Source organism: Mustela nigripes, chromosome 9 (assembly GCF_022355385.1).
Source record: "Mustela nigripes isolate SB6536 chromosome 9, MUSNIG.SB6536, whole genome shotgun sequence".
Lineage (NCBI taxonomy): Eukaryota > Metazoa > Chordata > Mammalia > Carnivora > Mustelidae > Mustela > Mustela nigripes.
In genome coordinates, this window is record NC_081565.1 from 9292577 (window position 1) to 9320317 (window position 27741).

General features: G+C 38.2%; 1 protein-coding gene and 1 pseudogene across 4 annotated transcripts in view; one reads left to right on the forward strand and one right to left on the reverse strand.

Annotated features, from left to right (window-relative positions):
• The window catches only part of MAPKAP1 (MAPK associated protein 1), a 243204-nt gene that overhangs the window by 15977 nt on the left and 199486 nt on the right, over positions 1-27741 (forward strand). For 2 of the 4 annotated variants that reach the window (XM_059410802.1, XM_059410803.1), the window contains exons 4-8: positions 1717-1872; positions 2790-2854; positions 11366-11693; positions 14106-14195; positions 27306-27454. The exons of the other annotated variants lie outside the window; for them this stretch is intronic. In XM_059410802.1, coding sequence (XP_059266785.1) covers positions 11435-11693; positions 14106-14195; positions 27306-27454 — 498 coding nt within the window. In that variant the 5' untranslated portion in view covers positions 1717-1872; positions 2790-2854; positions 11366-11434. The remainder of the gene's footprint in view (positions 1-1716; positions 1873-2789; positions 2855-11365; positions 11694-14105; positions 14196-27305; positions 27455-27741) is intronic. 4 annotated transcript variants of the gene reach the window in all.
• On the reverse strand, positions 16098-16220 carry LOC132025291 (U4 spliceosomal RNA; annotated as a pseudogene).

Sequence of the window (27741 nt, forward strand, 5' to 3'; positions counted from 1 at the left end):
TAGTTTAGTTTTAGTATCAGTGAAACTCTTCCAAGGGCGTTGGAAATGACCACAAATTTAGTGGCTTCGTAGCATCACAGCTGGGTTTCTCAACCTTGGCGTCAGTGATATTGACCTTTGTGGGGGGTAAAGTTCTTTGTCATGGGTGCTGTTCTCTGCATTGTAGGATGTTTAACGGCATCGTTGGCATTTATCCACTAGATGCTAACAGTATGACAGCCAGAAATATCTCCAGACATTGCCAAATGTCCCGGGAAGCAAAATTGCCTTCCAGTTGAGAACCACCACGTTAGAATCACTGCATTGTTGGGGTCTAGACATTCCTGCCTTTAACAACTTTACAGGTGACAGGGAGGGGGAATCTTAATTTAGTGACCACATTTCTGATGCTAGAATTGGATTAAGAAGTTTGAAATTGGCAGTTCCTTATACATGGTATTCATATAACTAACTGTATTGAAGGTAGAAGTAGACTGCTTTTAAAGCAGCTTGGACCCTGCAAATTGGAGAAGAGTTCACAGAGGATGCAATTCTTGAGTTGTGCTTCAAAGAATAAGGTTTATAATGGAGAGGGGCACATCTCAAGGGGATTATCATTGCCAAATGTGTTCATTTGAACTGTGTTTAGAGAGTTCTGGGAGTTGCCTGCTGGGAAGAAGGGACAGATGGTAAAACTGGGTTGTAGAGAGAAAATGTGTATGAAGGCAAAGAGGTCTAGGCTGTTTTCCTTTAGTGTGTATCTTCATTTCTCTTGCTACATAACACATTAGTACAAACTTAGTGTTTGCTTAAAACATTACAGATTTCTTATCTCTTAGTGGGTTGGGAGTCATGACTTCATCTGGGTTTTCTGCTGAGGGTCTCAACAGGACGATAGTAAGTTGGCTCCAGCCTCATCTGGAGGTTTGACTAGAGAAAGACCTCCTTCCAAGCTCCTTCAGGTTGTTGGTGGAATTCATTTCCTTGTGGCTCTGTGACTGAGGCCCTCATTTTCTTGCTGTCTGTTGACTGGAGCCACTCTCAGCTCTTCCAGGCTATTCCCAGGTTCTTGCCATATATTGTTCCGTAATTTGGCTGTTTGCTTCTTCAAGGTCAGCGGGAAAATCTCTCTTCTCGGTTGTCCAGGATGGCATCTTCTATAACAAAGTAATCAAGGGTATAACTTCCCCCACACCTCCTCCCAACACTTTTGCTGTATACTCTGTTGGCTAGGTTTTATGCACACTAAAGGGGTGGGCATGACGTAATTGCATGGCTATCAAGAGACAATTTCTGGAGCCATCTTAGAATTCCGACTCCTTAGAATTCCAAGGAGCTTAGCTCCTTGAAGGCAATGGCCAAGTCTTTTTTCATTTCTTGCTCAGCATTGTATCTCTGGCGCCTGGCACATAATAAGTGCCTTATAAATATTTGTCAAATGAAATGACATCAGTGAATATTTGGTAGACAGTTGAGTGCTGTTTATGGTTTCAGCTCCCATACTGGTAATTTCATGTTGGGAAGTAGTCTGGTTTCTCTGGCATTATTCATTTCTTCACTCTAGGTAAAACGATAAACATTTTTACCTGAAATATTAAAGTAAAACCTCAAATTATTTGTTTATTATCACAAGCGTCGATCAAATTTATTATGTCAGAGAAATAGCACCTACTGGAAAAATAATTTAGGGCTACACTGCAGCAAACTAGCAGATTTCTTTTTTTTCTTTTTTTGAAGATTTTACTTATTTATTTGAGAGAGAGGGAGAGAGAACACTGAGGGAAAAGGAGAAGCAGACTCCCCGCTGAGCAGAGCCTGATGCAGGGCACGATCCCAGGACCCCAAGAACGTGACTTCAGTTAAGGCAGACGCTTACCCGACTGAGCCACCCAGGTACCCCAAACTAGCAGATTGCTTTTAACGGCCAGAAATGTTGGCATATTTGGAGTTTTGAGGGTGGTGGGTAGGTAGATTGTCTGAGGTTTCACATCTCTTGCTGGCTATTAAACATTTCAAAACACTTTAAAAATACTGATTGTTTTATGGTGTTATTAGTAGTCATAGTTTTTTTTTTTTTTAAAGATTTCATTTTTAGGGGCATCTGGGTGGCTCAGTGGTTAAGCCTCTGCCTTCGGCTCGGGTCATGATCTCAGGGTTCTGGGTTTGAGCCCTACATTGGGCTCTCTGCTCAGCCGGGAGCCTGCTCCCCGCCCCCCCCCACCCCCGCCTGCCTCTCTGCCTACTTGTGATCTCTGTCTGTCAAATAAATAAATAAAATCTTAAAAAAAAAAAAGATTTCATTTTTAAGTAATCTCTACACTCAATGTGGGGCTCTAACTTCAACCCCAAGATCAAGAGTCACAATGCTCTGCTGACTGAGCCAGTCAGACGTCCCTACCGTTGTTCCTTATACTAGTCATGGGAAACATCTACTGAGCAAAATTTAGATCTTGAATTGTCCATTGATAAAGTGCCATTTTGTCTTCACAAAATCAAGTATTTCTGATATCCAAGTCAATATTTCTCCACTAGACCTTGCTGTTTAGACTGGGTTGATGAGAATCCCAGTACATGCCAAGGAGCGCTAGAGGCCATAAAGTAAGCATGGCCCATATTCCTAGACTATCAATTTTAGTGATATTTTCAAATGTAAAACTTCTTTCCTGTTAAAACAAATACAGATACGGTATATTATAGAATGGAAAATATGAATGAAGTGTAAAAGTAAATTTCTTATAGCATCTTACTTTAGGTGGCTCCTCCAACCTTCTTTCATACCTTGATTTATGGTCGCTCTCCTCTGCCTTTAGGTGTGTTCGTGAACAGAGAGGCCCTGTACTGTACCAGGCTCCCTTTAACTGGATCTTGGCAGTTGGTAAGATTCGGAGACATTTCAGGTAGAGATTAGTGGTACAAGAAAAACCAAGGGTGTCCCTTTGTCCAAAGGAGATATTTTATTATAGGAGGGAAAACCTGGTTTCCTGGTAGGTTGGTAGGGGTCTGGTTGGCTTCAGGTGGCCTCAGTTACTCATCAGGAGACCTCAGCAGGATAGCTGGAATGACGGACAACTGAGCCTTTCTACAGGTCAGTTATCCCAAGGTCCTTTTTTTTTTTTTTTTTAATCTATGCCGCCCCCCCATCCCCCTCCCCTCCCAAGCTTCTTTCAGTGATTCACGTATGTTACAAAGAAAGTGACAGCAGAAGTTTTGCAAGGTCTCTTGAGGCTGAGGTTTAGAAGTTACTTTCATTACATTCTGTTGGTCAAAGTAAATCACAGGGTGAGGCCAGATTCAAGGGGGTAGGGAAGTAGACTCTACTTGATAGGAGGAGCTGTAAAGACTGGCCTTTAGGAAACTCACCATGTGGGTGCCTGGGTGGCTCAGTCCTTAAGCATCTGCCTTCGGCTCAGGTCATGATCCCAGGGTCCTGGGATCAAGTCCCACATCAGGCTCCCCGCTCTATGGGAAGTGCGCCTTTCCCTCTCCCACTCCCCCTGCTTGTGTTTCCTCCCTCGGTGTGTGTCTCTCTGTCAAATAAATAAATAAAATCTTTAAAAAAAAGAAAAGAAAAAAGAAACCCACCATGTGATCATGGACAAGTTACTTAGTTCCTTTAAGCCTTAATTTTTTAAATTTGTAAAATGGAGATGATATTAATACCTACCCCTTGGGGTGGTTGTAAGGACGGAATATGTTGTCACATGAACATCCAGCTGATAGTAAGAGCTCAGTAAACATCTATTATTCTTCTTGAATGTCTGCCTAATGAAATCCCGGTCATCCCTGGGACCTTCTTCCTTCCTGAAGCCTCTGTAACTTTCTTGTCTTTTGGAAAACAGACTTAGTGTCTCATTTGATGGTTAGTATGTATTGCCTTCTGTTACATTTATACATGTATACAGCGTAGCTCATCTACTGGAGTTTGTAAGCCTCTGGAAGGTGCAGGCCAATGTTCATCTAATTTTTTGTAGGATTCCCAGTGCCTAGCTCGCAATGATGTTTTGTGAATGAATCCCCCTATTATTTAAAAGAAGATACAAGCATTTCTTTTCTGTTGTTTTGAGTCTAACAAGTACTTTCCTGTGCTCGCTTCGGCAGCACATATACTAACAAGTACTTTCCTGAAAGGAAAAATTAAACTCTCCCTCTATAGAGTCTCACTATTCACTGTTTAATGAAATTAGACGTATTCATATGGAGATTTTAATTCTTGAAAGGAACAAAAACTTAATTTTTGCTGGTCTAAAAAATAAGTGAAGATTTAATGTAGAGTTATATTAGACTTAGAAAAAGATTTAAAAACAATGAAGTATGTTTTATTTTACTAGTCAATTTCAATAATTTTCAAATTCTAGGAGGTATGAACTCTGAACTTTACTAGATCAAAAGATGTCCAAATCTTAGTAAAGGGGTCTGTTGGTTTTCATACATGAAAGATTTTGTATATAGTAAAAAGCCTTTTGTTTTTCTAAGTTGTGGTCATTCCTTGTTGTGCAGATGTAACACTCTTAAGGAATCCTGTGTAGGAATCAGGTCTGACTTGAAGTTAATGCTAATAGCATGAAGTCGGGGTACAGTGAGGAAAGGTGTAAAAAAAAAAAAAATCTCGCATCTGCTGTTACATGTTGTTAACTCCCTCAGCAGACGTTAAATCATTTCAAGTACAATAATAGTGTGGGAGGTAAATTAACTAACCATTAACAATCTTATAAATACACAATTAACATGCCAACATTTATATGACACATTGATGGGGCAGCAGTAATTTTTGATTGGGAGTTTGCAGACCTTGGAGAAGCCTCAGGCTGTTGCTTATTCAGACAAGTTTTCACAGATTGCAGGTAAGGGGGCTTGAAGTCTGTCTGGCAGAGGGAAGTAGGTGTGTGAAAATCTAGGAAGGGAAACTTCCTTTTAATCATTGGCTGGACGTGAGCATTTTGTCATGTTTAGGATCCATCTCAGGTCCTTAGGGAGTGAAGAAGCTCATGCTTGGGTTATCTCAGTTACTGACTTTGTTTGCAACTGAAGTTGCATAAATCTCTAGGGGTTTTAAAAAGATGCAAGATGCTTACATGCAACTCGGAATTTAAAGTAAACCTTTCCTCTGTGGTTTCAGGTCAACAAGTAGGTGATCTCTGAAGTTTCTTTCTCTTGTAAAATTTTGTGACTTATTTTTAGATAATCATTATGTGCATTGCTTATTTCTTGCTATTGTACAAATCACGGTTGCATGAGTCAAGGGAAGGCTAAGGGTCTAGTCTTCTGCGTAACACATTTCCTGTATTATGTCTTCCATGAAGACCCGTTACAGAAATTTCTCTCGGGACCCCAGAACCCAACGAACTCAACAACAGGATCTTTAAAAATCTCATTTATTACGACTGTTATAATTCTTTGTTACTTTTTGTTTGGGGAGGTCTCAGACTTATTAACTGTCTGACTTTGGGCAAGTTTTTATTTGCTTCAGTTTTTTCTTCAGTAAAATGGGGATAAAAATATTACCTCATAGAGTTATTTTGAGAATTATGTGAATTAATCCATCTAAAAAAGAAAGAGCAAGTCTAGCTTTTGTAATAAATAAGGTTAGTTCTTGTAATTGCTTTTTTGCTTCTGAGATTCTACAGTCTTCCTGTGGCAAATGTACAAGGTCTTATAACATTTGTCCAGAGTTCCTTACCCTTTGCTACTTCTCTCATCTACTTTTTTACTATGTTGTATCTTGTGTTTTTCTTTAGCCCTTTGCAAACAAAGTTTGGAGAATGTATGTGTATAAAGCTATTATTAAAAATATACTTGTATTGAGACTTGATAGCATTAAAACCTACTAAAAATTTACTCCCCTGTGTAGGGCATGTTCCAAGTTAACACAGGCAAGTTACATGGCTATTAATGCACACAAATGGTCACGTAAAGTGGTAATAACATCTAGATTGCACCTGGAACAACACTTAGTACATAGTAGGAACTTTATAAATATTTGTTGAATGAATGAATGAAGTATAAAAGTTGACCCATCTAGTACATTTGAAATGGCTGTGTCACTTTGGGATATCTCATGTCCTCCAACTCTGTGTGGATGTCCCTTTTGCTTTCAGTTTTGTAAAACAAATGTCTATGCTTTGAAAGGAACCTGGAGTTAAAAAGGGGGAGAATTTGTGAAAAGTAGGACATCTTGGGGAACAGACCTCCTGGGAGCTGAAATTGTTTATCTAGGTAGCCTAAAGCTATATAAAAAGAACCAGTTATCTCCAAGTCAAGAATTGGTAACATTCAGGGAAGATGTTCAGGGCCCAAAGAAACTGTATTTTAAAAATGTAAAAGTAGCATTTCTAAACCATGTTTGTGAATCTCTCTCTCTCTTTTTTAAAGATCTATTATATTTGAGAGACAGAGATAGTGAGAGAGAGCAGGAGCGGGAAGGGATCCCAGGACACTGGGATCGTGGCCTGATCCTAAGGCAGACGCTTAGCCGACTGAGCCCCTGTGAATCTCTTAGACATTGATAGGTGTTGTTGTAGGAAAAAATGTTTAAGGATCAGATGAATTTGGGATTTGGGATGTTTTGTGTTATGAGATTCTTCACTCTTAGAGATTCACACTATGCATTAGTTATTTAAAAGCATTGGGAAGTCTGTAATTAAATAGCAAGAAGAAAATTTATTTAATTTTGTTTAATGTGGCATTTCTTAGACATTTTTAAAAAATTTTAAAAATTGTAATATATAGCAAAATTGACCATTTTAGCCATTTTCAAGAGTATAGTTCAATGACATTAAGTATATTCACATTGTAGTGCAACCATCGCCACCATCAGTCTCCAGGGCTTTTTCATCTTCCCAAATTTAAACATGCTTTAAAAATACTCAGCATTCCCCTGTCCCTCCAGGTCCTGGCGTCTGCCATTCTGCTTTCTGTCTCTATGAATCTGACTATTCTAGGTGCTTCATATAAGTGGAATCATACACTTTGTCTTTTTTGTGACTTATTTCATTGAGCATAATCTCCTCAGGGTTCATCCATGTTGTGGCATGTGTCAGAATTTCTTCCTTTTTAAGGCTGAAGAACAACCTATTATATGTATATACCACATTTTGTTTATCCATTCCCTACTAGCTATTTTTAATGACTGTGTAGTATTCTGTTACTTGCATGTGTTGTGACGTACTCATTACTGGTGGATGTTTAGGTTACTTTCAGACTTTCAGTATAATAAATAATCCTGAGATAAATATTTTTGCGTAATTATCTCCTGAGGGAAAATCCTACAAGTAGGGTTGCCCAGAAGGTACTCATACTTTGATAGATGATACCACATTACCCTCTAAGAAGTCTCAATTTTAATTCATTTTTACAGTGCACGAGAAGACTCATTTCTCTGAATCCTGCCAACATTATGTTTTAAAAATCTTTGATCTTTGCACAACTGATTAGAGAGAATAATTTGTTTTCATCTGTGTTTGGAATATCTTTGTCCTAGAAATAAAATTTACCTTCAAATCATAATTTGCTGCTATTAAAGTGATTTAAAACATTCTTTTGGTTCTGAAATGTAGTGTTGGGGTAAGTTGATGGTGTCCCAACAGGACAGGTTTTTTGTTTTGTTTTTAAGGATTTTATTTGTTTGTTAGAAAGGCTCAATCCCAGGATCCTGGGGTCATGACCTGAGCTGAAGGCAGACACTTAACCAACTGAGCCACCCAGATGTCCCCCAAGGTGACAGTTTTGAAAGGCATATTGAAGAGAGTCTCTTGTATCTGTATTAATGGAAGAGCAATCCTTTCTTTATAATCATACTATATATGACATGCTCATAGATGACTTACCTCTACAACAAAATTATATAGTCTTTGGAAGTCAGACAGCAACTGTTACTGAATTTTTGCCCTGGGTAAGATGCTTGTTGCCAAAAGGGATGTGGTGTGTCTCCTGTCCTTTTGGAACTTACAGCCTAAGTCTTCAAATACATGTCATGGTAGGCGGAAGGCACACTTCAGGGCAGACTTCCTGGAATTCTCTATGAGAACTGGTTTTGGATAATACTTGTTGAGTGAATCCTACAGATTCCTCATTGTATGAAGTCATAGTATACTCATAGAGAAGATATCTGCTCCTGTTGGGGATTTTGGGACCTCTGTTCTACAGGGGTAAAGTTAGGGACTTCGTATGTGCCTTCAGAAGTATTTGCCCATAACTCTTTTCTTCATAAGCGGTGATGGAGCAGATCTGTTTTCCTAAAACACACACACACACACACACACACACACACGTATATATGTAACCACACATATATGTGTACATGTATAGACACACACACACACACATTCTGATTCTCTTGAGGGTACTCAAGTATACTTTTGTTGCTTCGCCCTTTGCCATTTGACTTCTTGGTGCCAGAACACCCATTAAATGTGTTGCCTCTCCCTCAAGCCCTTGTTTTTTGCAGGGGATAGTTACTCAATATGAAATTGAAAGCACCTGTCCCTTTGCTAGTGACTAGCGCCTTTACTGTCCTGGGGGAGACACTGTGATTGCTACGAGGATGTCGGCAGTTTTGACCATCTGTGATGTTCTGATTTTGTTACAAAACAAATATTCTCATTTATAAGTAATTCCATGATTGTATACATCTCTTTGTGGTTTTATAAGTAATTCTTATTTTTACAGGTGAAATTTAAATGCTCCCCTGTGATTCTGTAATGTTTTCCTGATTAATACACTTAAAATGGTAGGCGGACAATAATATTTCTGAGACTTGGAGGGATCTCATTGTATTAGGAAATACACTAGGACAGTATTAGGTTCTAAACTTAAAAAAAAAATATTTATTTATTTATTTGTCAGAGAGAGAGCAAGCACAAGCAGGGGGAGTGGCAGGCAGAGGGAGAAGCAGGTTCTCCACTGAGCAAGGAGCCTGATGCAGACTCAGTCCCAGGACCCTGGGATTGTGGCCTGAACCCAAGGCAGATGTTTAACTGAGCCCCCCAGGCATCCCTAGGTTATAAACTTTTTGATTCAGTGGTGCCTTACCTTGGCATTTCCCATTAGCCTCAGTGTAAAATAACAACTCACTAAATATATTTGAAGGAAAAAATGAAGATTAGTGTAATTCATTTGATTAGAGATGTTCCTCAGTTAAACTTTCTCTTAATCTTAGTATCTTTATTATAAGATCTACCAAGTGATGTCAGTAGAATGTTACTAGACAAAAATTTTTAAAAACCTCTGTTGGTTATAATGATTTATTAGCTAGATTTTCCACTATGTTCCATTTCTAGAAGAAACAAATGACAAGAAAATCTAGTGTTGTAGGTCTTTCTAAAAATAAAACTTTCTGGGACTGTTCTGGGGACATAATCATTCCAGCTTTCATGTTCCTTACATCTCATAATGACTTTAGAGGAGGAAAAAGATGACCCAGGTGACCTGCAGAGTCCTCTGTCAGAAAGGAAGCACACATTTTTTTATGTGCTGTGCACTTACTAAAGAAGAATGAATATTGATATATTTTAGGATTATTTTAAATAGAATTGAAAGCTGAAGTTAGCAGTGATTATTTTTACCATCATCTTTGTTATTATTAATTGCAGCCAATATTCTATTATGTGTCAGGTGCTCTTTTGAGCACTTTCCCTGCATAATCTTATATATCCTCTCATTCCTGGAATTCCGTTTTATTAATGAAGAAAGAAAACAGGCTCAAAGAGGTTAAGGTTATTTTGACTGAAATCACGTGGTAGGGTGAGGATTTGAACCCAGTTCTACCTGTAGGTCCTTATCCTGACCAGTGTCCTCTAACACAGTAGCCCCCCCTCATCTGCAGGGGGTGCACTCCAAGACCTGCAGTTGATGCCTGAAACCATGGATGGTACCAAACCCCATGTGTACTATTGTTTCTCCTACACATACCTAGCTATGATAAAATTTAATTTTCGAATTAGACACAGTAAGAGATTAACAACAACAACAACTATAAAACAAAACGATTACAACAATATACTGGAATAAAAGTTATGTGAATGTAGTCTCTCAGAATATCTTATTATACCATGATCAGTGTTCTTGTGATGATGTGAGGTGATAAAATGCCTACATGATGAGACAAAGTGAGGTGAATGACATAGGTATTGTGACATAGCATTAGGCTACTAATCTATTTTTTAAAAGATTTTATTTATTTGACAGAGCACACGCAGGGGGAGGGGAAGAGGAAGAAGCAAGTTCCCCACTGAGTGGGGAACCCAATTCGGGACTTGATCCCGGGACCCTGGGATCAGGACCTGAGCCAAAAACAGACACTTAATCTACTGAGCCACCCAGGCTCCCCTAGGCTACTATTATTGACCTGATGATACATCAGAAGGAGAATCATCTGCTGTTGGACCTCTTGATCACGAGTACCTGAAATTGCAGAAAATGAAACCATAGATGAGGGGAGACTGCCGTATTTTCTTTTTTGAATATTCCCATTAAACTGAGGAGGTATCTTAGTTTCCAGAATAAACATCATATGTTTTTCAGAATAAACATCATTTTAGTTTCATCAGGATTCAGGAAGCAGTTCTTATGTTGAGGTTTCTAAGAAACTAATTTGGTAGCAGAGAATTTTGATTAATAAAGTTTATTTTAAAGGCACAATGCTAGGACACCTGGGTGGCTTAGTCAGTTACACATCCTACTGTTAATATCGGCTCAGGCCATTGTCTCAGGGTCCCGAGATTGAGCCCTGTATCAGGCTCTGCACTGGGCGTGGAGCCTGCTTGAGATTCTCTCTCCCTCTGCCCCACCCTCCCCCCTCTTAAATGAAATGAAATAAAATAAAAGCACAATACTATCTTAACCCAGAAGAAAGGTAAATGTATTTATTGAACAAAATTACTTTTGTGGTTCATTTTTTATTAATCCTAGTAACTGAAGTATTGTCTGTATTCTTTTAGTTACCTCACAGCCATGTGACAAAGGGGGAAATGTAAACGAAAGAAGTACAGGTTCACACTTCTGCACATAATTTGAGGAAAATACGACTTGTTCCCCCATGACCTTATAAAGTAATGAGGAGACTGAATGAAATTGAAGGGAGAAAGAAAGGAAAATTTATTGTTTTAACAGTAATTATTTGCTTTGAGTGGTCTAAGGAGTCACTATTATTTGTTTTGCAAGAGAGGAAGCCATTCTCTCTGATACCATGGAGATCTCATTGGCTAGAGCTGTAGCCCCTAGTGCTTATAAGGATTTCCTTTCAGCCTAGATTTAATCCTTGTAAGCTCCTAGGTATAGGGATAAATGTTGATTTTCAAGGTACCATTTTACTAATTTGAATTTGTTTGAAAAATGATTCAGTCATTTTCTTCCTCATTCTTAAATATTGCTGTGTACATCATGTTTCTAGGGAGGTGAGCACATGAAACAATATGAAGAGGAGAAAATAGCCTTTTAAGGAAATTGGCCCACAGAAAGGATGGCCTTCTTGGACAATCCAACTATCATTCTAGCTCATATTCGACAGTCACATGTGACCAGTGATGACACGGGAATGTGTGAGATGGTTCTCATTGATCATGATGTTGACCTAGAGAAGATTCATCCTCCTTCAATGCCTGGAGACAGTGGGTCAGAAATTCAGGGAAGCAATGGTGAGACTCAGGGCTATGTATATGCCCAGTCAGTCGATATTACCTCAAGTTGGGACTTTGGTATTAGAAGACGCTCAAATACAGGTAAACATTGCCTTTTAGTAATGTCTTCTGAACTTTAAATCAGTCAGTAATCTTACAGAACAATGCACAATGTTGGAATAGGTTTAGTGGGGAAAGTTTCTGTGTATTAACAGGAACATGATTAAACAACATCTCCCTCTCTCTGAATGGAGAGTGCCTCTGGAATGATGCTACTAGAAGGAAGTAGAAGACAAATAGATGAAAAAGGTTACTCTGAGAAGCATGTTGGATGTTGTGTTTCTACAATGTCCTCATGTAGAAAGGGAAGTAGACTTATTTTGAGTATCTTCACAGAGCAACATTAGTCCCAGCGTGTAGACTACCTGGTGGCAGTTTTCAGGTTGACATAATAAAGAATCTTTAATACGGAGAGCTGACCAGCCAAGGAGTGCTGCTGCTGGAGCCTTTTCTTAGCCCTGGAGGGGTTGGGGGGAGCTGGGCAGGGGATTGGAGGTAAACACCTGAATATTTGTTAGGGCTACTGTTAATAGGAATTCCTACACTGGGTGTGAGACTAGAAAAGATGCCCCTGCTTTTAATATATTATCTTTATTAAGTTGCTCTCTACCCTTTGATCTTTGTGGCTTGAAAATGCTAAACCTTGGTACACACATATTCAGTCATTAGCTTTTAAAAGCTTATCATTACCTATTTTCTAGCTTATTTGTTTTGGAAACCTTTCAAGGCGAATGTGATGAACCAAGGCCTTTACTTAGATAAATTATTTAGAATATGTAATGTAGTTCTAATATGATAGGGTGTGCTAGGAGGTGATTTTTATTACATAATCAGAAATAAAATTTCTGCTAATCAGTAGCAGTAACCTGCTAACTTCCAGGAAAAGTAATGACAGGAGATGTGGTAAAACATTTAAAATATTTGCATGTTATATTTGTGGTCCAAATGTAAAATGCACATAAAGGAGTACCGCAGGATACAATATACAATGCAAGGCATGTTAATTTAAGGTTTTGGTTCAGAATTCAGCATTCTGTGATATCTCCAAAGAATAATTTGCTCTCATGATGATAATAATTAATAGCATTTCCTAGTATCTCAAGGAACTTTTATCAAAATAGGGTTTGAGTGAAGGTTTGAATATAATTTAGAACCATTGATTCTCAGTTCTATAGTTGAAACTGACTTCCTTGCAAGTTATTGAGATGATATCTTATATGACAGGTTGAATGGATTTCAGTAGGAGAATGCTGCTAAATTGAGAGTTTTATGATTATATTACTTTGGCTGTACCCTTCACATTTATTAATTGCAATTGAATGTATTTTCCTTCAATGGCATTTGGTTCAAATGTGACATTGTCAGAATGCTTTTGCTGGCACAGTTTACATTTACGGCAAGATTAGTTTCAGTGTTTCCCTACCACAATGCTAAGGTGAGGGTATATGATTTTCTACATTGCAAGAGGCTGAAAGAGAAATTTACTTACTTATTTTTTGTTACCATTGTGCCAGGAAAGGAAGTTGAAGATTAGCCAGAGGAAACTAATCTCAAGAAATGGTATCAATTATGACTTTCTTTTCCATTGTGGTTTCCATATGCAGTAGTTGTTAATATATGCTAAACAGTATTTCTTTAAAAGATCGGTTCACTGATTTTTGGAGGTTGATCGGCCAGTGGTAATATAATCTCACAAATGCATGATTTTAGGTGATGCTTTTGTTATTGTTGTTGGAATTTCTTAAGATAGCACTTAGATGCTAATAATTACAATTGTGGTGTGTCCTAGTGACCAAAGAATTTACTTTTTAATCCTTTCAGTATATCTTAAAATTTTGTATAAGAAAAATTATTCTTTTTAAGATTTGACTAATGTTACAAAGATACAAATCATTTATTTTACTACCTATAAACTGTTTCAGCCCACTGAAGAAAAGCTATGCTAATTTATATAGCTTTGACATTTTATAATTTTCATGATTTTTAGATAAAGGATTTTATATTTAAAACTTTAATAGTCTAGTCTGAGTTCATTTATCTTTAATTTTTGAAACGGGTAGAGTAATTCATAACAGTAATTTTATTCCTGTAATGTAATATTCACTTCAGTTCATTTGTGCATTAAAATTCCTTTAAGACCGTTATTAATGATTTATATAATGAAATGTCATATTAATCACAGAAGTTTTCACATTTTATTATTCTCTTCCATGTTAATACTATCTTTATGATCTCTATTAATGTTTTATATCCTCTAATTTCAATTATAAATCAAGAATATTTTCATGTTTTTGTTGGTATTTGCTTTTCAGGGGTGCCACCTTTAAAATTTTATGACTTTTTCCCTACATATGCAATATAAAACATCTTTATTCATATAAAGGTAGTTAATTATGTCTTTGTTTATAGTAAACTTTCATTGACAAACTTATAGTTATAATATTTCTTTTCAAGCTCAAAGATTAGAACGACTCCGAAAAGAGAGACAAAACCAGATCAAATGCAAAAATATTCAGTGGAAAGAAAGAAATTCTAAGCAATCAGGTAAATGGAAATAATTTTAATTGTTAATTTGTGATTTGTATATTTAGTTTATATTAATAAGTAAGAGCTTTTATTTTTTAATTCATCTTTTTAAATCCTCTGAGCAGATACCTTTTGTGTTTTGAGCTTTGAATGCTTTCACTTGGGTGCTTTGGACCTTTGATGCCATGTGTTCTTTAGGTCTTGTGTTTTTGGTCACTGTTCATTCTGGGTCATAGGAATTGGTGTGTGCAAGGCACATTTTGTACAAACTCTCATGCCAGTACCTTGTTCTTAGCGCCAAGGAATACCTATGGTTTGGGTGGGCCTCTGGGTTATAGATTCCTCCTTGCAGTTCCAACCTAGACTTTCCTTTGCCTCATTAGTGGCCACAATAATAATCTTTTTTGCATATGCGCTGATTCTTTTCCTTTAGCTTAACAAGCATTATAGTGCTGGTATTATCAGCATTTGTGGTTTATGTTCATATGGTATATGTAGTAAAAAGCTGGCCGTATTACATATTTTCAAATCTTCAATCTCAGCAAGAAGAGAAAATTAAAAACAAAACAAAATAAAATGCTATTGAAGTTTTTCCTAATGTTTATGTCATGTATCCTAGATTTCCTCTTTTTTTCTCCTTTTAAAGAAATGTCTGCACTTTGTCTTCTATGTCTTCCAGCACCTACTACCATGCTGGCACGTAATAGATGTCCAATTAATTTTTGTTGACTGACTCCTTTGCTACATTCTACTTCTAAAACTAACAATATTAATGACTGTTACATTAACATCAACACCTACCTAGTGCTGTTCTAAGCACTTTATACACATTACCTCCAATGTAGTGATCTTACAAGGTATAGCTATTGCTATTGTTAACAGATGAGACAGAAACTCAGAGAGCTTTAACTTGGTAAAGTGATAAGCCCAGAAAGTGCTAGTGCAATAGAGCCATATTGTGTATCTAGCTCTATCTGCAGCTAAAGGCCAATCTCTTTCTGATAAAGAAACTATATAAAGTGGTTATTGCTTTTTCCTGCTGTGGTTGTAAACCACAATGGGTGTGCTCAATGGGTGTGATTTTCTTAATGAAATGACAACTGCATAGAACCAGAAATCTGATTCACTTCTTTCTTACATCTCATTTCCGCAACTTTCTATAGTTCTCCTTGAATATCTATTTAGTTTTGCTCTTGATACTTTAAAAATCTCTCTAGGCTGGCCTTTTCTGTTGATCCAGTTAATACTTCATTCTTGTATTTATCACAAACCTGAAAAGCTTTATATTGTTTATCTTGTCCACTTCCTTCAAATTTTTCATGTATCTAATGCCTTTTCTATTCATCTTTTCTTAATGAATATAGAGCCGATTTATCTAAACTCATCTCTCCAGTTACCCTTGTTTTGCCTTCTTCATTTCCTTATCTTAAGACAATTACAAATAAATAGGATGAGTAGAGCACCTCAGATCTAACTGCATTAATCCCCTTTACCACGTGGCAAATTCTTCAACTTAAATTTCGATACATCTCCCACTTACTCCTTAAAGTCTAATCCACTTTAACTTCTGTTCAGTGTTTCACAGAATGTGCTAGAGAAATAAATAGCGTCCTTTTTGCTTTCATTTGGAGCCATACTGTTCATTATTTGTGTATACTTCTCTCTCCCTCAGTTTCCATCCCTCTTATTTCCGTCTCTCACAGATTTCAGTAATTGACCCTGTGATCTTACTGCTGGAAAAGCTCCTTTTTAATATACTTGTCCACCCTTCGAGATGTTGACCTTGAACCAGCCCAGTGAACCTCATCAATGCACAGAGGAATGGTTTTGAATTCTTTGTTCAGCTGGGTTCCATCATTACCACAGGTTGGCACTCTTGGTGTCCTGAAATGTGTTAGAAGAGTGGAGTCAGCAGCAGTCCAGTAAACACTGTTTTCATGCAAGTCTCAAGCACATACTCTGTTTTGGCAAGATCCTTTCGATTAGCAATAATCGCGCCTCGGATAAACCTCATTGGCTACGATACTGCCACTGCGCAAAGCTTGATCCTTTCGATCTTCATTGGGAATTTTGGTTAGATAATCGTTTATTCATTCTCTCATTCTTTTTCTGCTCTTTACATTTCGTTAAAAATATTTAAATCTGGATGCCTGGGTGGCTGAGTTGGTTAAGCAGCTGCCTTCGGTTTAGGTCATGATCCCAGCGTCCTGGGATCGAGTCCCACATCAGGCTCCTTGCTCAGCAGGGAGCCTACCTCTCCCTCTGCTTCTGCCTGCCACTCTGTCTGCCTGTGCTCACTCACTCTAACAAATTAAAAAAAATTTTTTAAAAATCTGTTCTTATTTTTTATTTTATTCCCTACTAGAAAAATCATTATTATGAATGTGATGACCTCCCCTGCAATGTTTTTCTGCATCCCGTCCATCTTTTAAGATATAGCAGAAATGGGGCGCCTGGGTGGCTCAGTGGATTAAGCCGCTGCCTTCGGCTCAGGGTCTGGGATCTGATCTCAGGGTCCTGGGATCGAGTCCCTTGTCGGGCTCTCTGCTCAGCGGGGAGCCTGCTTCCCTCTCTCTCTCTCTGCCTGCCTCTCTGCCTACTTGTGATCTCTGTCAAATAAATAAATAAAATCTTTAAAAAAAAAAAGATATAGCAGAAATGCATTCTTTTCATAGAAGGTTGGAAGGGATCTGAGAAGCTCTCTGGTCCATACCCTGAAGTTTTCTATGAACTTACTGAGATCACATGATAAAGGGAATATCTTAGAGTAAGATCCTAAATGTGAATGTGGTTGTTGGAAGACAGTTTTGTCAGGAACAATGTCTAATCAAGCCCTGGCATATATATATACTCACGTGTGTGTGTGTGTGTGTGTGTGTGTGTGTGTATACACATACACGTAAATATATATATATATATATATAAAAATATATATATTTTTAGGTATATGTATAATATATATGTGTATATATTTTAAGATTTTATTTATTTTTTAAGTAATCTCTACATCCAATGTGGGACTTCAGCTCATGACCCCAAGATCAAGAGTTGCATGCTCTTCTGACTGAGCCAGTCCAGTGCCCCAAGCCTCGGTATTTTTGATTTTATTGTTTTGAAATGGTGTTGGTATATTCTTTGCAAAATTTATTATTACTCTTATTCATTGAGCCATTTAACAAGTGTTTCTTCCATACCTTCTGTGTGTATAGTAATTCTATACTAGGTGCTTGGGGATTACGTGATTCTTGCCCTTAAGAAATCTGGTCTAGTGAGAAAAAAAAGCTATTTACACAAGAAGTTAAATAGTAACTCAAGAACAATGTAGTATCGGGGCGCCTGGGTGGCTCAGTGGGTTAAGCCGCTGCCTTCGGCTCAGGTCATGATCCCAGGGTCCTGGGATCGAGCCCCACATCGGGCTCTCTGCTCAGCGGGGAGCCTGCTTCCTCCTCTCTCTCTGCCTGCCTCTCTGCCTACTTGTGATCTCTATCTGTCAAATAAATAAATAAAATCTTTAAAAAAAAAAAAAAAGAACAATGTAGTATGTATATCAGTTATTTATGATATTCCTGAAGTTTTCTTCATGTATCCTCTAGTATTGGTTTCTTAAACCAGCAGTTCCCAGAAATGGTGACTGTAAAAATCAGAAATGCATCCAAAACCGTATATTATAATGGTTTCCATTAAATTTCTAGCCCTACCTGTGGAATTCCTAATTCAAAAGATAAAGATCAGGGTTCATTATTCTATATTTTTCAGAAGCTCCCTGGGTGTTTCTCATGAGTAACCAGTGCTGGGGACCACGGGCATATTAAGTATGCCAGCCCATAAGTTTGCTTCCTCTTCATGCAAATCCAGCAACTTAGCTGTTAATACTTCTGTATTATATGTGAGAAAACTGTAACCCAGAGGTTAAGTAACTTTTTTAAGTTACTTACAAGTAGTATGTGGCAAAGCCAGAATTCTTCTCCTGGCCAGTCCTACCCCAGACACTGTAGTCTTTCTACTCACTTCCATTCTGCCATACTGTTGGCAGAAGGGAGCTGCTCCCGGACTCTGGGTATTGAGGACGCTTTGTGTTCCCTTACTCCTTTCCTCCTCTGTGTCAGTGGTGGCCAGGGTTCAGAAAGGTTGCCAAGGCCTCTATATTAAAAGAAAATTTCATTACAGGAAATTTGAAAGAAAATATAAAAATGAAAACAAGCAACCAATATTCTCAGGTTCAGAGGAACTGCTGTTGTTAACATTTTGATACATGTTTTCTAGATTCTATTTACATAGGTATATATATTTTAAATATTCTAAACATACCTCTTATGATCTTTTTTGTATGTACAAATAGTACATAAATGCAACGTTTTGTCTTGTCTCTGTATTGTCCCTGCACTTTTACATTTCTTATTAAGGTTATTTCCGGATGTTTTGTATTTTGTGCTATCCTTACAATTAATGTCTTCTTCCCCATAAGTTTTGTTACTGCTCTTGTGAAGAAATCTATTCTCTTTATCTATTTGTTTTGTATCCAGCTACTCGCTGAATCCTTACTAGTTCTAATATACATTCCATATTCCTGAATGCTACTGTATGTGCTTTCTCATAAGCCTGATGATAATTAAATTTCTAGGCTACTGTTTTTTCAGTTCTCTGTTTGTTGGGGACTCCCAACTGATTCTGTTATTCAGAACTCTTCAGCTGCCAATGACATAGAGCAAGTGAAGTTGAAGAGCAGTTTGAAGTTGAGCAACTCAGGCTGTGCCTTATGTATGGCTTGGAAGCAGGAGGAAAGGCTCTCATTACTAGCCCCCATCTCATTTCTGCTTTTTTGTGCTCATTTGCTCTCTCCTTCCTCCCTCTCTTCTGCCTCCCTATCCTGGAACCTCTTTTTTCTTTCTTTCTTTTTTTTTAAAATTAACATAAAATGTATTATTTGCCCCAGGGGTATAGGTCTGTGAATCATCAGGCTTACACATTTCGCAGCACTCACCATAGCACATGCCCTCCCCAATGTCCATAATCCAGCAGGCCTATCCTTACTTTCCATCCTCCAGCAACCCTCAGTTTTTTTCCTGAGATTAAGAATCTCTTGGGACGCCTGGGTGGCTCAGTTGGTTAAGCAGCTGCCTTCGGCTCGGGTCATGATCCCAGCGTCCTGGGATTGAGTCCCACATGGGGCTCCTTGCTCGGCGGGGAGCCTGCTTCTCCCTCTGCCTCTGCCTGCCATTCTGTCTGCCTATGCTCGCTCTCCCCCGCCCCCCTGATAAATAAATAAAATCTTTAAAAAAAAGAAAAGAATCTCTTACAGTTTTTCTCCCTCTCAATCCCATCTTACTTCATTTTTTTCCCTCCCTAGCACCGAAGACCCCCCCCCGCCCTGCCTCTCAAATTCTACATATCAGAGAGATCATATGATAATTGTTTTTCTCTGATTTATTTCACTCTCCGTAATACCCTTTAGTTCATCCACATTATTGCAAGTGGCAAGATTTCGGGTTTTTTGACAGCTGTAGTATTCCATTGTGTATATATACCACATCTTCTTTATCCATTCATCTGTTGATGGACATCTAGGCTCTTTCCATCGTTTGGCTATTGTGGACATTGCTGCTATCAACATTCAGGTGTACGTGCCACTTCAGATCACTACATTTGTATCTTTAAGGTAAATACCCAGTAGTGCCATTGCTGGGTTGTAGGGTAGCTCTGTTTTCAACTTTTTGAGGAACCTCCATGCTGTTTTCTGGAGTGGCTGCAGCAGCTTGCATTCCCACAATAGTGTCGGAGGGTTCCCCTTTGTCCGCATCCTCGCCAACATCTGTCATTTCCTGTCTTGTTAATTTTAGCTGTTCTGACTGGTGTGAGGTAGTGTCTCCCTGTGGTTTTGATTTGTATTTCCCTGATGCCAAGTGATGTTGAGCACTTTTTCATGTGTCTCTTGGCCATTTGGATGTCTTCTTCTGGCAGCTATTTTTTCTACTTCTCTTCCATAGTTAATCATTTAACAAGTTTTTAGTTAGCTCCTAAAATACACAAGGACAGCTAGGCCTTTGTAGGCCTAGAAGATACAGCAAAGAACAAGACAAAGTCCCTGCACTCATGGATCTTGTGGGGGAGATAGACAGTAAACAAACCTAGTATTGTCAGAATGGGATAAGTTGCAAAGCAAAAAACATATTCAGGTAAAGAGGATGAGGAATGCTAGGTAGGGAATTTTGCTATTTTTTATATGGTGATCAAGGAAGACCTCATTGGGAGGGTGATGCTTGAGCAGAGTTCTGAAGGAATGAGACAGGCAGATACTAGAAAATGGGTGTCCTAAGATGAAGGAGAGTGAGTGCGAAGGTTCTGTGATGCATGTGTGCCTGATGTATCCACAGAATAGCAAGGAGGGATGCTCATTGACTAGAGTAGAAAAGGGGAAGAGTGGGCCCAAATAGGTGGTGAGAGAGCTGATCATGGAGGATCTTGTAAAGAATTTAAGTTTTACTCAGGGTGAAGTGATTTCATCTGATGTGATTGATAAGCTTCTTAGTCCCTCCACTCCTGGTTTAAATTTAAATGGCTTTTTATTATGGAAAATTTTAAACATATACAAAAATAGAGAGAATGGTGAAATGAGCCTCTGTATACCCATCACCCAGATTTAGCAGTTATCTACTTAGGGCCAGTCTTGTGTCTTTTCTTGATTTACCTCCTCTCCCCTTCTAGACTTTTTTTTAAGATTTTATTTATTTATTTAGAGTGCGCTGAAGCCAGAGGGAAGGGCACAGGGAGAAGGGGACCGTCTCAAGCCAACTCCTCACTGAGCTCAGAGTCTGATTTGGGGCTCTGTCCCATGATTCCAAGATCATGACCTGAGCTGAAATCAAGAGTCTGATGCTTAACTGACTGAGCCACTCAGGCGCCCCTCCCACCCCCTACCAGATTAATTTTAAGCAAATCCCAGCTATAGTATAATTTCATACCTAAATACTTGTGTATTTTTTAACACATAAGAAAACTTAGCAGGAATTCTTTGATATTAACAAACATTTCCCTGATTGTCTCAAATGTTTCTTTTTTTCTTTTGCCAGTTGTTCATTCAGGTATAGATCTAAGGTCCACACATTTGGTTGACATGTTCCATTTCCTTTTTAATTTATATAGTCTTCTTTACTTTTTTCCTTGTGATTTATTTAAGGAACTGTGTCATTTGTCCTATTGAATTTCCTACAATCTAGATTTTGCTTATTGTATCTCTGTGGTCTCATTTAATATGTTCCTCTGCTCTCTATTTCCTGTAAACAGGGAATTGGATCTAAAACTTGGCTAAGATTGAAGCTTGATTTTTTGATAAGAATATTTTGTATATGCTAATCTATAATTCATATTGCATCGTATTGGGAAATGTGGAATAACTTCTTGTCTTTTTTGTGCTGTTCAGATTGATGGTAGAATTAGGTTTTCTTCACCCATTTTTAGGTTACTCTCATCAGCCTTTCTTCTAATGGTTTTAGTGGTCATTGATGAGCTTTACCTAGATGAATTATTTCATTAGGAGTTGCAAAATAGTGATTCTAATTTTATTGTCTTGATATAAAGACCAGCTTTTCCTAATGTATTACTTGGTTATTCTCAGATGTAGTCACTACAAGAAAGACAGGATAAATGCGTGATTCTTATCTATTTCCTTCTCCAGATCTGGCCAGAATTAGCCATTTGTTTCAAGAGTCTTAGTTCTTTTTTAGTGGTAAATGGCATTGAAAGACCAAAACTTGAACTCTAGAGGTGCTCACTGGATTGGTTTCTTCCTTAGAGGCCTTTCAGAGGATAGAGCTCAGAAAAAGATAAATTTAAGAGGAAATACATTTTGAGTTAATGCTGATAACGCCTATTTGAATTTAGGATTATAGAGTGTTTACTTTGGTTTTATGTTTATGTATCTTTTCTCTTATGCTGAAAATCCTGGTTCCAGAATAAAAATATCACCATCATTACTAACACTATGATTACTAAAAACAGTCTGAGAATTTTTTTTTTGTCCTTTTGATATGTTCCATTAGGGATGTATAAATTGCTGTGTGATAAAGTTACTTAAAATAATTTCTCTTTTTGTAGTTAAAATGCCAACTCAATATTACACTTAGGTTTGTTCATTTCATTTTGCTTTTATTTTTAGAGATTGTATTCTAATTTTTCTTTAATAGCTGTATAAAACATTTATATGGCTCCAAAGTTGAATACATAAAACAGGATAAAATCAGAGAATTCTAGTTTCAATTTTTTTTTTTCTTTTTGAGAGAGAGAGAGAGAGAAAGGAGCGTTGGGGGCAGAGGGAAGGAGAGATTTTTAAGCAGACTCCATGCCCAGTGCAGAGCCTGGCAGGGGGCTCCATCTTAAAGTCCTGAGATCATAACCTGAGCCTTAGTCTAGAGTTGGATGCTTAACTGACTGGGCCACCCAGAAGCCCCTAGATGGTCAATTTGAAAAAGGTTTTGGCTTTTCTGTCCATTTAAATCTCTATATAAATATATTTATATTCATATACTACTCTTTATAGGTTACAGATAGCATACTGTAGGGGCACCCAGGTGGCTCAGTCAGTTGAGCTTCTGCCTTCAGAGTCATGATCTCTGGGTCCTGGGATGGAGCCCCGTGTGGGGCTCCCTGCTCAGCAAGGAGTCTGCTTTTCCCTCTCCCTCTGCTCCTACCCCCTGCTTGTGCATGCCTGTACACTCTCACTCTCTCCCAAATAAATAAAATCTTTTTTTAAAAAGTGTACTGTACACACTATTTTATGCAAAACATTTTTCACTTAGCAACACATTCTGGGAACATATAAAGATAGGCTTCATTCCATTTTATAGCTTCGGAATTCAAATTAAATTATTTGTAGTATGCCATGATATGGATGTGCCAGAGTTCAGCCAACCTGTCTCCTGTTGAAGGATATTTGATTGTTTTCAGGCTTTTGCTGTTGCAAATGGTATTGCAGTGAATAGCCTTATGTATGTGTGTTGTGTTATATTTTCCCCAGTGTGTCTAAGAATCCTGGAAGTGGTATTGTTGGGTCAGACAGTAAATATATGATATCCCTTGATATTGCCAAATTCCCTTCCATAGGTGTTTTTCTGTTTTGCATTCCTCTAATAATGTACAGAATGTTATTTCCCCATATCTGTAAAGTTTTAGATTTTTGCCAATCTCATAGATGTGGAATGGTATCTCAGCATAATTTCAATTTACATATCCCTTGTTATAAATGTGGTTGAGCATTTTCCATTTGTTAAGAGCCATTTGAATATCTTTTTCTGTGAATATTTCGTATTTCTTGTCCATTGTTCCAAAGAGTTGTTCAATGTCTACTTTTAGAATCTTTATATAGTAGGAATATTAATCTGTCTTCTTTCCTACTTTATCATGTTTCTTTTTACTTGGCTAATTTTTTCCACACAAAAATATTATTTATTTATTTATTTGACAGAGAGAGAGAGAGAGAGAGAGAGAGAAATTATAAGTAAGCAGAGAGGTAGACAGAGAGAGAGAGAGAGAAATTATAAGTAGGCAGAGAGGCAGACAGAGAGAGGGGCGAAGCAGGCTCCCTGCTGAGCAGAGAGCCGGGTGCGGGGCTCGATCTTAGGATGCTGAGCTGAAGGCAGAGGCTTAACCCACTGAGCCATCCAGGTGCCCCAAAAGTATTTTTATTTTATGTGGTCAAATTGATCAATTTTTTTCTTATTGTGATGTTTATAACTTAACACTTTAAAAGACTCTTGTTGGTTGGTGTGTTGGAAAGAGACTGGTGGGAGCAGGCCTGGGTGAGGCAAGGGCAGAAACAAGATTGAATGTGGTGGTATTAATCCAGCATTGGTAACTGTGGAAGTGGTTCTGGTTATATTTTGAAATTTTTGTTAATGCATAGGATGTTGGATGTGAGAGAAAGAGAAGAGTGAAGGTGACTCCCAAGTTTTTGGCCTAACATGATACAGTTGCCATTAACTAAGGAGGAGAGGCCTGTGGGAGTGGCAGGCTTGGGGGAAGATTGGTTATGGACATGTCAACTTTGAGATACCTATTGGACATCCAAGTGGAGGTATCAAATAGAAAGTTGAATATGTGAGCCTATAATTTCAGGGAGTGTTTAGGTCCATGAATAATCATTTGGGAGCTATCAGCATGTAGAGGATATTTATTTAGGTTTTCCGTTTTTATATATTTTTTTATTGAGGTATGCTTTCTAGATTCTGAAATGTATAGATATTAAGTATATAGTTCAATGACTTGTGACAAACATATACACCTGTGTAGTCCCAGTCAAGTATAGAGCATTTGTGTACCCCAGAAAGTTCCCTGGTGCCTCTTTCTAGTCAGGCTGCTGCCCAGAGGCAGCTGTTGTTCTAATTTATATTACCACAACTTAGTTTCTCCTCAAGTTGATAATATTTAAAATAGAAGGCTGGATGAAATCACGAAGGGTATGAACGTGGATAGAGAAAAGAAAAGGTCCAAATATGATGACTTGGGGAATGCCAAAGATTTGAGGGGAAAATGAGGAATTGGCAAGGAAACTAAGAATGAGTAACCTGAAAGCATGAGAGCCAGATGGAATGGAGTCCTGGAAACCAGGTAAAAAAACTATTTCAGAAAGGAGTGAGTGATCAGCTGTTTCACATGCTGTCACAAGGTCTTGAAAGATGAGGATTCAAAATTTACTGATAGATTTTAGCAACAAGGGGATCATTGGTGACCTTAAAAACTGCTATAATGGAATGGTAGGGCCCGCGGGCCTGACTGGAGTGGATCTGAGGGACTGGGAGGAGAGGAACTGGATAGCAAGGACATACACAGTCATTTTGAGGAGCAGAAAAAGGGCATCATAAGTGGAAGGGAGTATAGGATCAAAGGAGGATTTTTATTTATTTATTTATTTGGAAAGATTTGTAGAGAGAGTGCTTACATGCAAGCAGGGAGGGGGCAGAGGAAGAGGGAGAGAGAATCCTCAGACAGATCCCTGCCAGCACAGAGCCCACCATGGGGCTCAATCCCAGACCTGAGATCATAACCTGAGCCCAAACAAGTCGATGCTAAACTGACTGAGCCACCCAGGTGCCACCGCCCCCCACCCTGCCTTTTTTTTTTTTTTTTTTTTTTTTTTTTGAAGATGAGCAGTATTTTGGGTACCTTTGTGTGCTCATGCATTTAATCCAGTAGAGGGAAAGCTGGAAATGAGAGAGAATTGCTTGAGTGATGCCCTTGAGTCAGCAAGAAGTCAGTCCCTGAATGTACAAAGGAGGGGCTGGCCTGAGGTCGGGGCCTAGGCAGTTCATCCATGGGAGTAGGAGGGAAGGCAGGTTGTGGTACAGGTGAGAACATGCAAAAGGTCTCTTTTGGTTGTTTCTGTTTTTCTGTGACTCAGGAGGAAGGAAGGAAGGAGGGAGGGAGGGGATGGAGGCGACGGGAGAGGAAGGAAGGGTGGACAGAGGAAAGAAATGCCAAAGGTTGAGGAAAGAGCTCTGAGTTTGAATTAGTCTGAGAATGGCATTATTAATATATCATCTCTTCATCCCCAACCTTACTGATAACAGTTGCGTGACTTTGGTAAGTCACTTTTGTTTGCTACACCTCAGTTTGTTTATGGAATGAGTAGTAACCCATCTCTTAAGGTTGTTGTGAGGAAAAGTTGAGAAAACACCTAGCATTGTTCCCAACCCATAGTAGGTATTTAATAAAGGGTTATTCCTTTCCCAAGTGTAGCAAAAAAACTGTTAGTAGATTATGCGCAGAATAATACTTGTAATATGTAGAATATCATGTAATCTAAACCCTTTTCAAATGTCTATTTATCATCAGCTGTCCTTATATATTCAGATTGTGGAATTGGAGAGTCAGGTGCCACATTTTTAAAAAGAATTAGATCTTTTTCTCCTGGTTTGCCACTTCCATCTATAGGGACTGATTGGATAAATTTGTCCCACTAGTTTGTTGAAAAGATGGTTTTAGTTATGTTTTTCAAAAGTTCTAAGTCACCATTTCAGAGTTCTGTTTGATCTAAGTTCAGTTTGGCTGTACTTAAGAATGGAATGGGGTTGAACCTGTTCATTGCAGATTTTAAGATCTAAGATTGATTTTAAAATTTAATATGGAAATTTTCTAATATTTACAAAAATAAAAAGTATAAAGTATAATAAACCTCCATGTACTTACCTCGCTCCCACCTTAAATGATATTCAGATTAATATGGACACTTAAATGATCTTTGAGAAGATGTGGAACTAACTTGTCTTGATTTACTAATTAGTAAGAGCTAAAGATTCTGATTTAATAATAATTTAATTTGAATTCCTTCAATCATTAATTTATTCATTGATTCATGCAACAAAATTTATTGAGGGTCAGCTTTGTTCATTAGTGCCTAATGGCTAAGAGCCTTGCTGATTGCAAATCTCAGCTCTGCTACTTACTGGTTGTGTTGCCTAAGGCCAATCAAAGTATTCTAAGCTTCAGTTTCCACATTGGCACAATTAAGATAATGCTAGTATCTACCTCATAGTTTGTTAGGTTTGTTAGGAGGAGTAATTGAGATACATTGGCTTGCTCGGTAAATGTTAGCTGCTGTTATTATATATATCATTTCTCATTTTCCTCCTCCTCCTCTTTGTCTTCCAGATTTTGTGCTAGGTGTCCCTGGAGAGTATGAGAGGATTAAGATGTAGACCTTCACCTTGAAGAACTAGAATTCCAGAATCCCACAGTATTAGAGCCAGGAGAGATTTTCAGGATTATCTAGTTCGGCAAGCTCAGAGAGCCTTAGTGAATTGCCCAGTATCACAACATCTCTAAGTGGCAAAGCCAGGCCAAAGCCCAGGTCCTTTAGATGTGAAGCTCTTAGGACAGAATGGCTGCTCTGTTGGTTTGACTGTGCCCCACTCCTCAAACCCCAGTCCTTCTAAATTGACAGTCCTGACCTGTTTTCAGGACTCTGCCTTTTCAGTGTGCAAACATCGAAGTATATGTGAAGCTTTTTGCACATATCGGACCTGAATGTACCCTGGACACTCTCTCCTTGAGATTCCAGGGAAGACTTGCTAGGAAAGGTAGACAGGCTGTCTCTCTGTGTAATCTCAACGATGTTCTTATCTTCCTCTTATATCACAGCCCAGGAGTTAAAGTCACTGTTTGAAAAAAAGTCCCTCAAAGAGAAACCTCCAAGTTCTGGAAAGCAGTCAATATTATCTGTGCGGTTAGAGCAGTGCCCTCTGCAGCTGAATAACCCATTTAACGAGTATTCCAAATTTGATGGCAAGGTAAGTAAAAATAAAACATTGTCTTTTTGAGTAAAACCTCAGTTGGTCAGAATTGTTTTTGTTAGTATTATCATTATTAGATTTAGGGCTTCGTAAATGACTCAAAGGAATTATAGAATGTCATTCACATGTAAAAAGGTCTGAATTTGGGCTGTATACTGTTTCCACAGCAGTATACTTGGAGGATTAAAACAAAAACAGTCTTGAGATATTTGTCCATGTACTCTTTTTCTGTGTTTCATTTTCCAAGTATACTTGAGGGTTTGGGTTGTTGGGATGTGATGAAT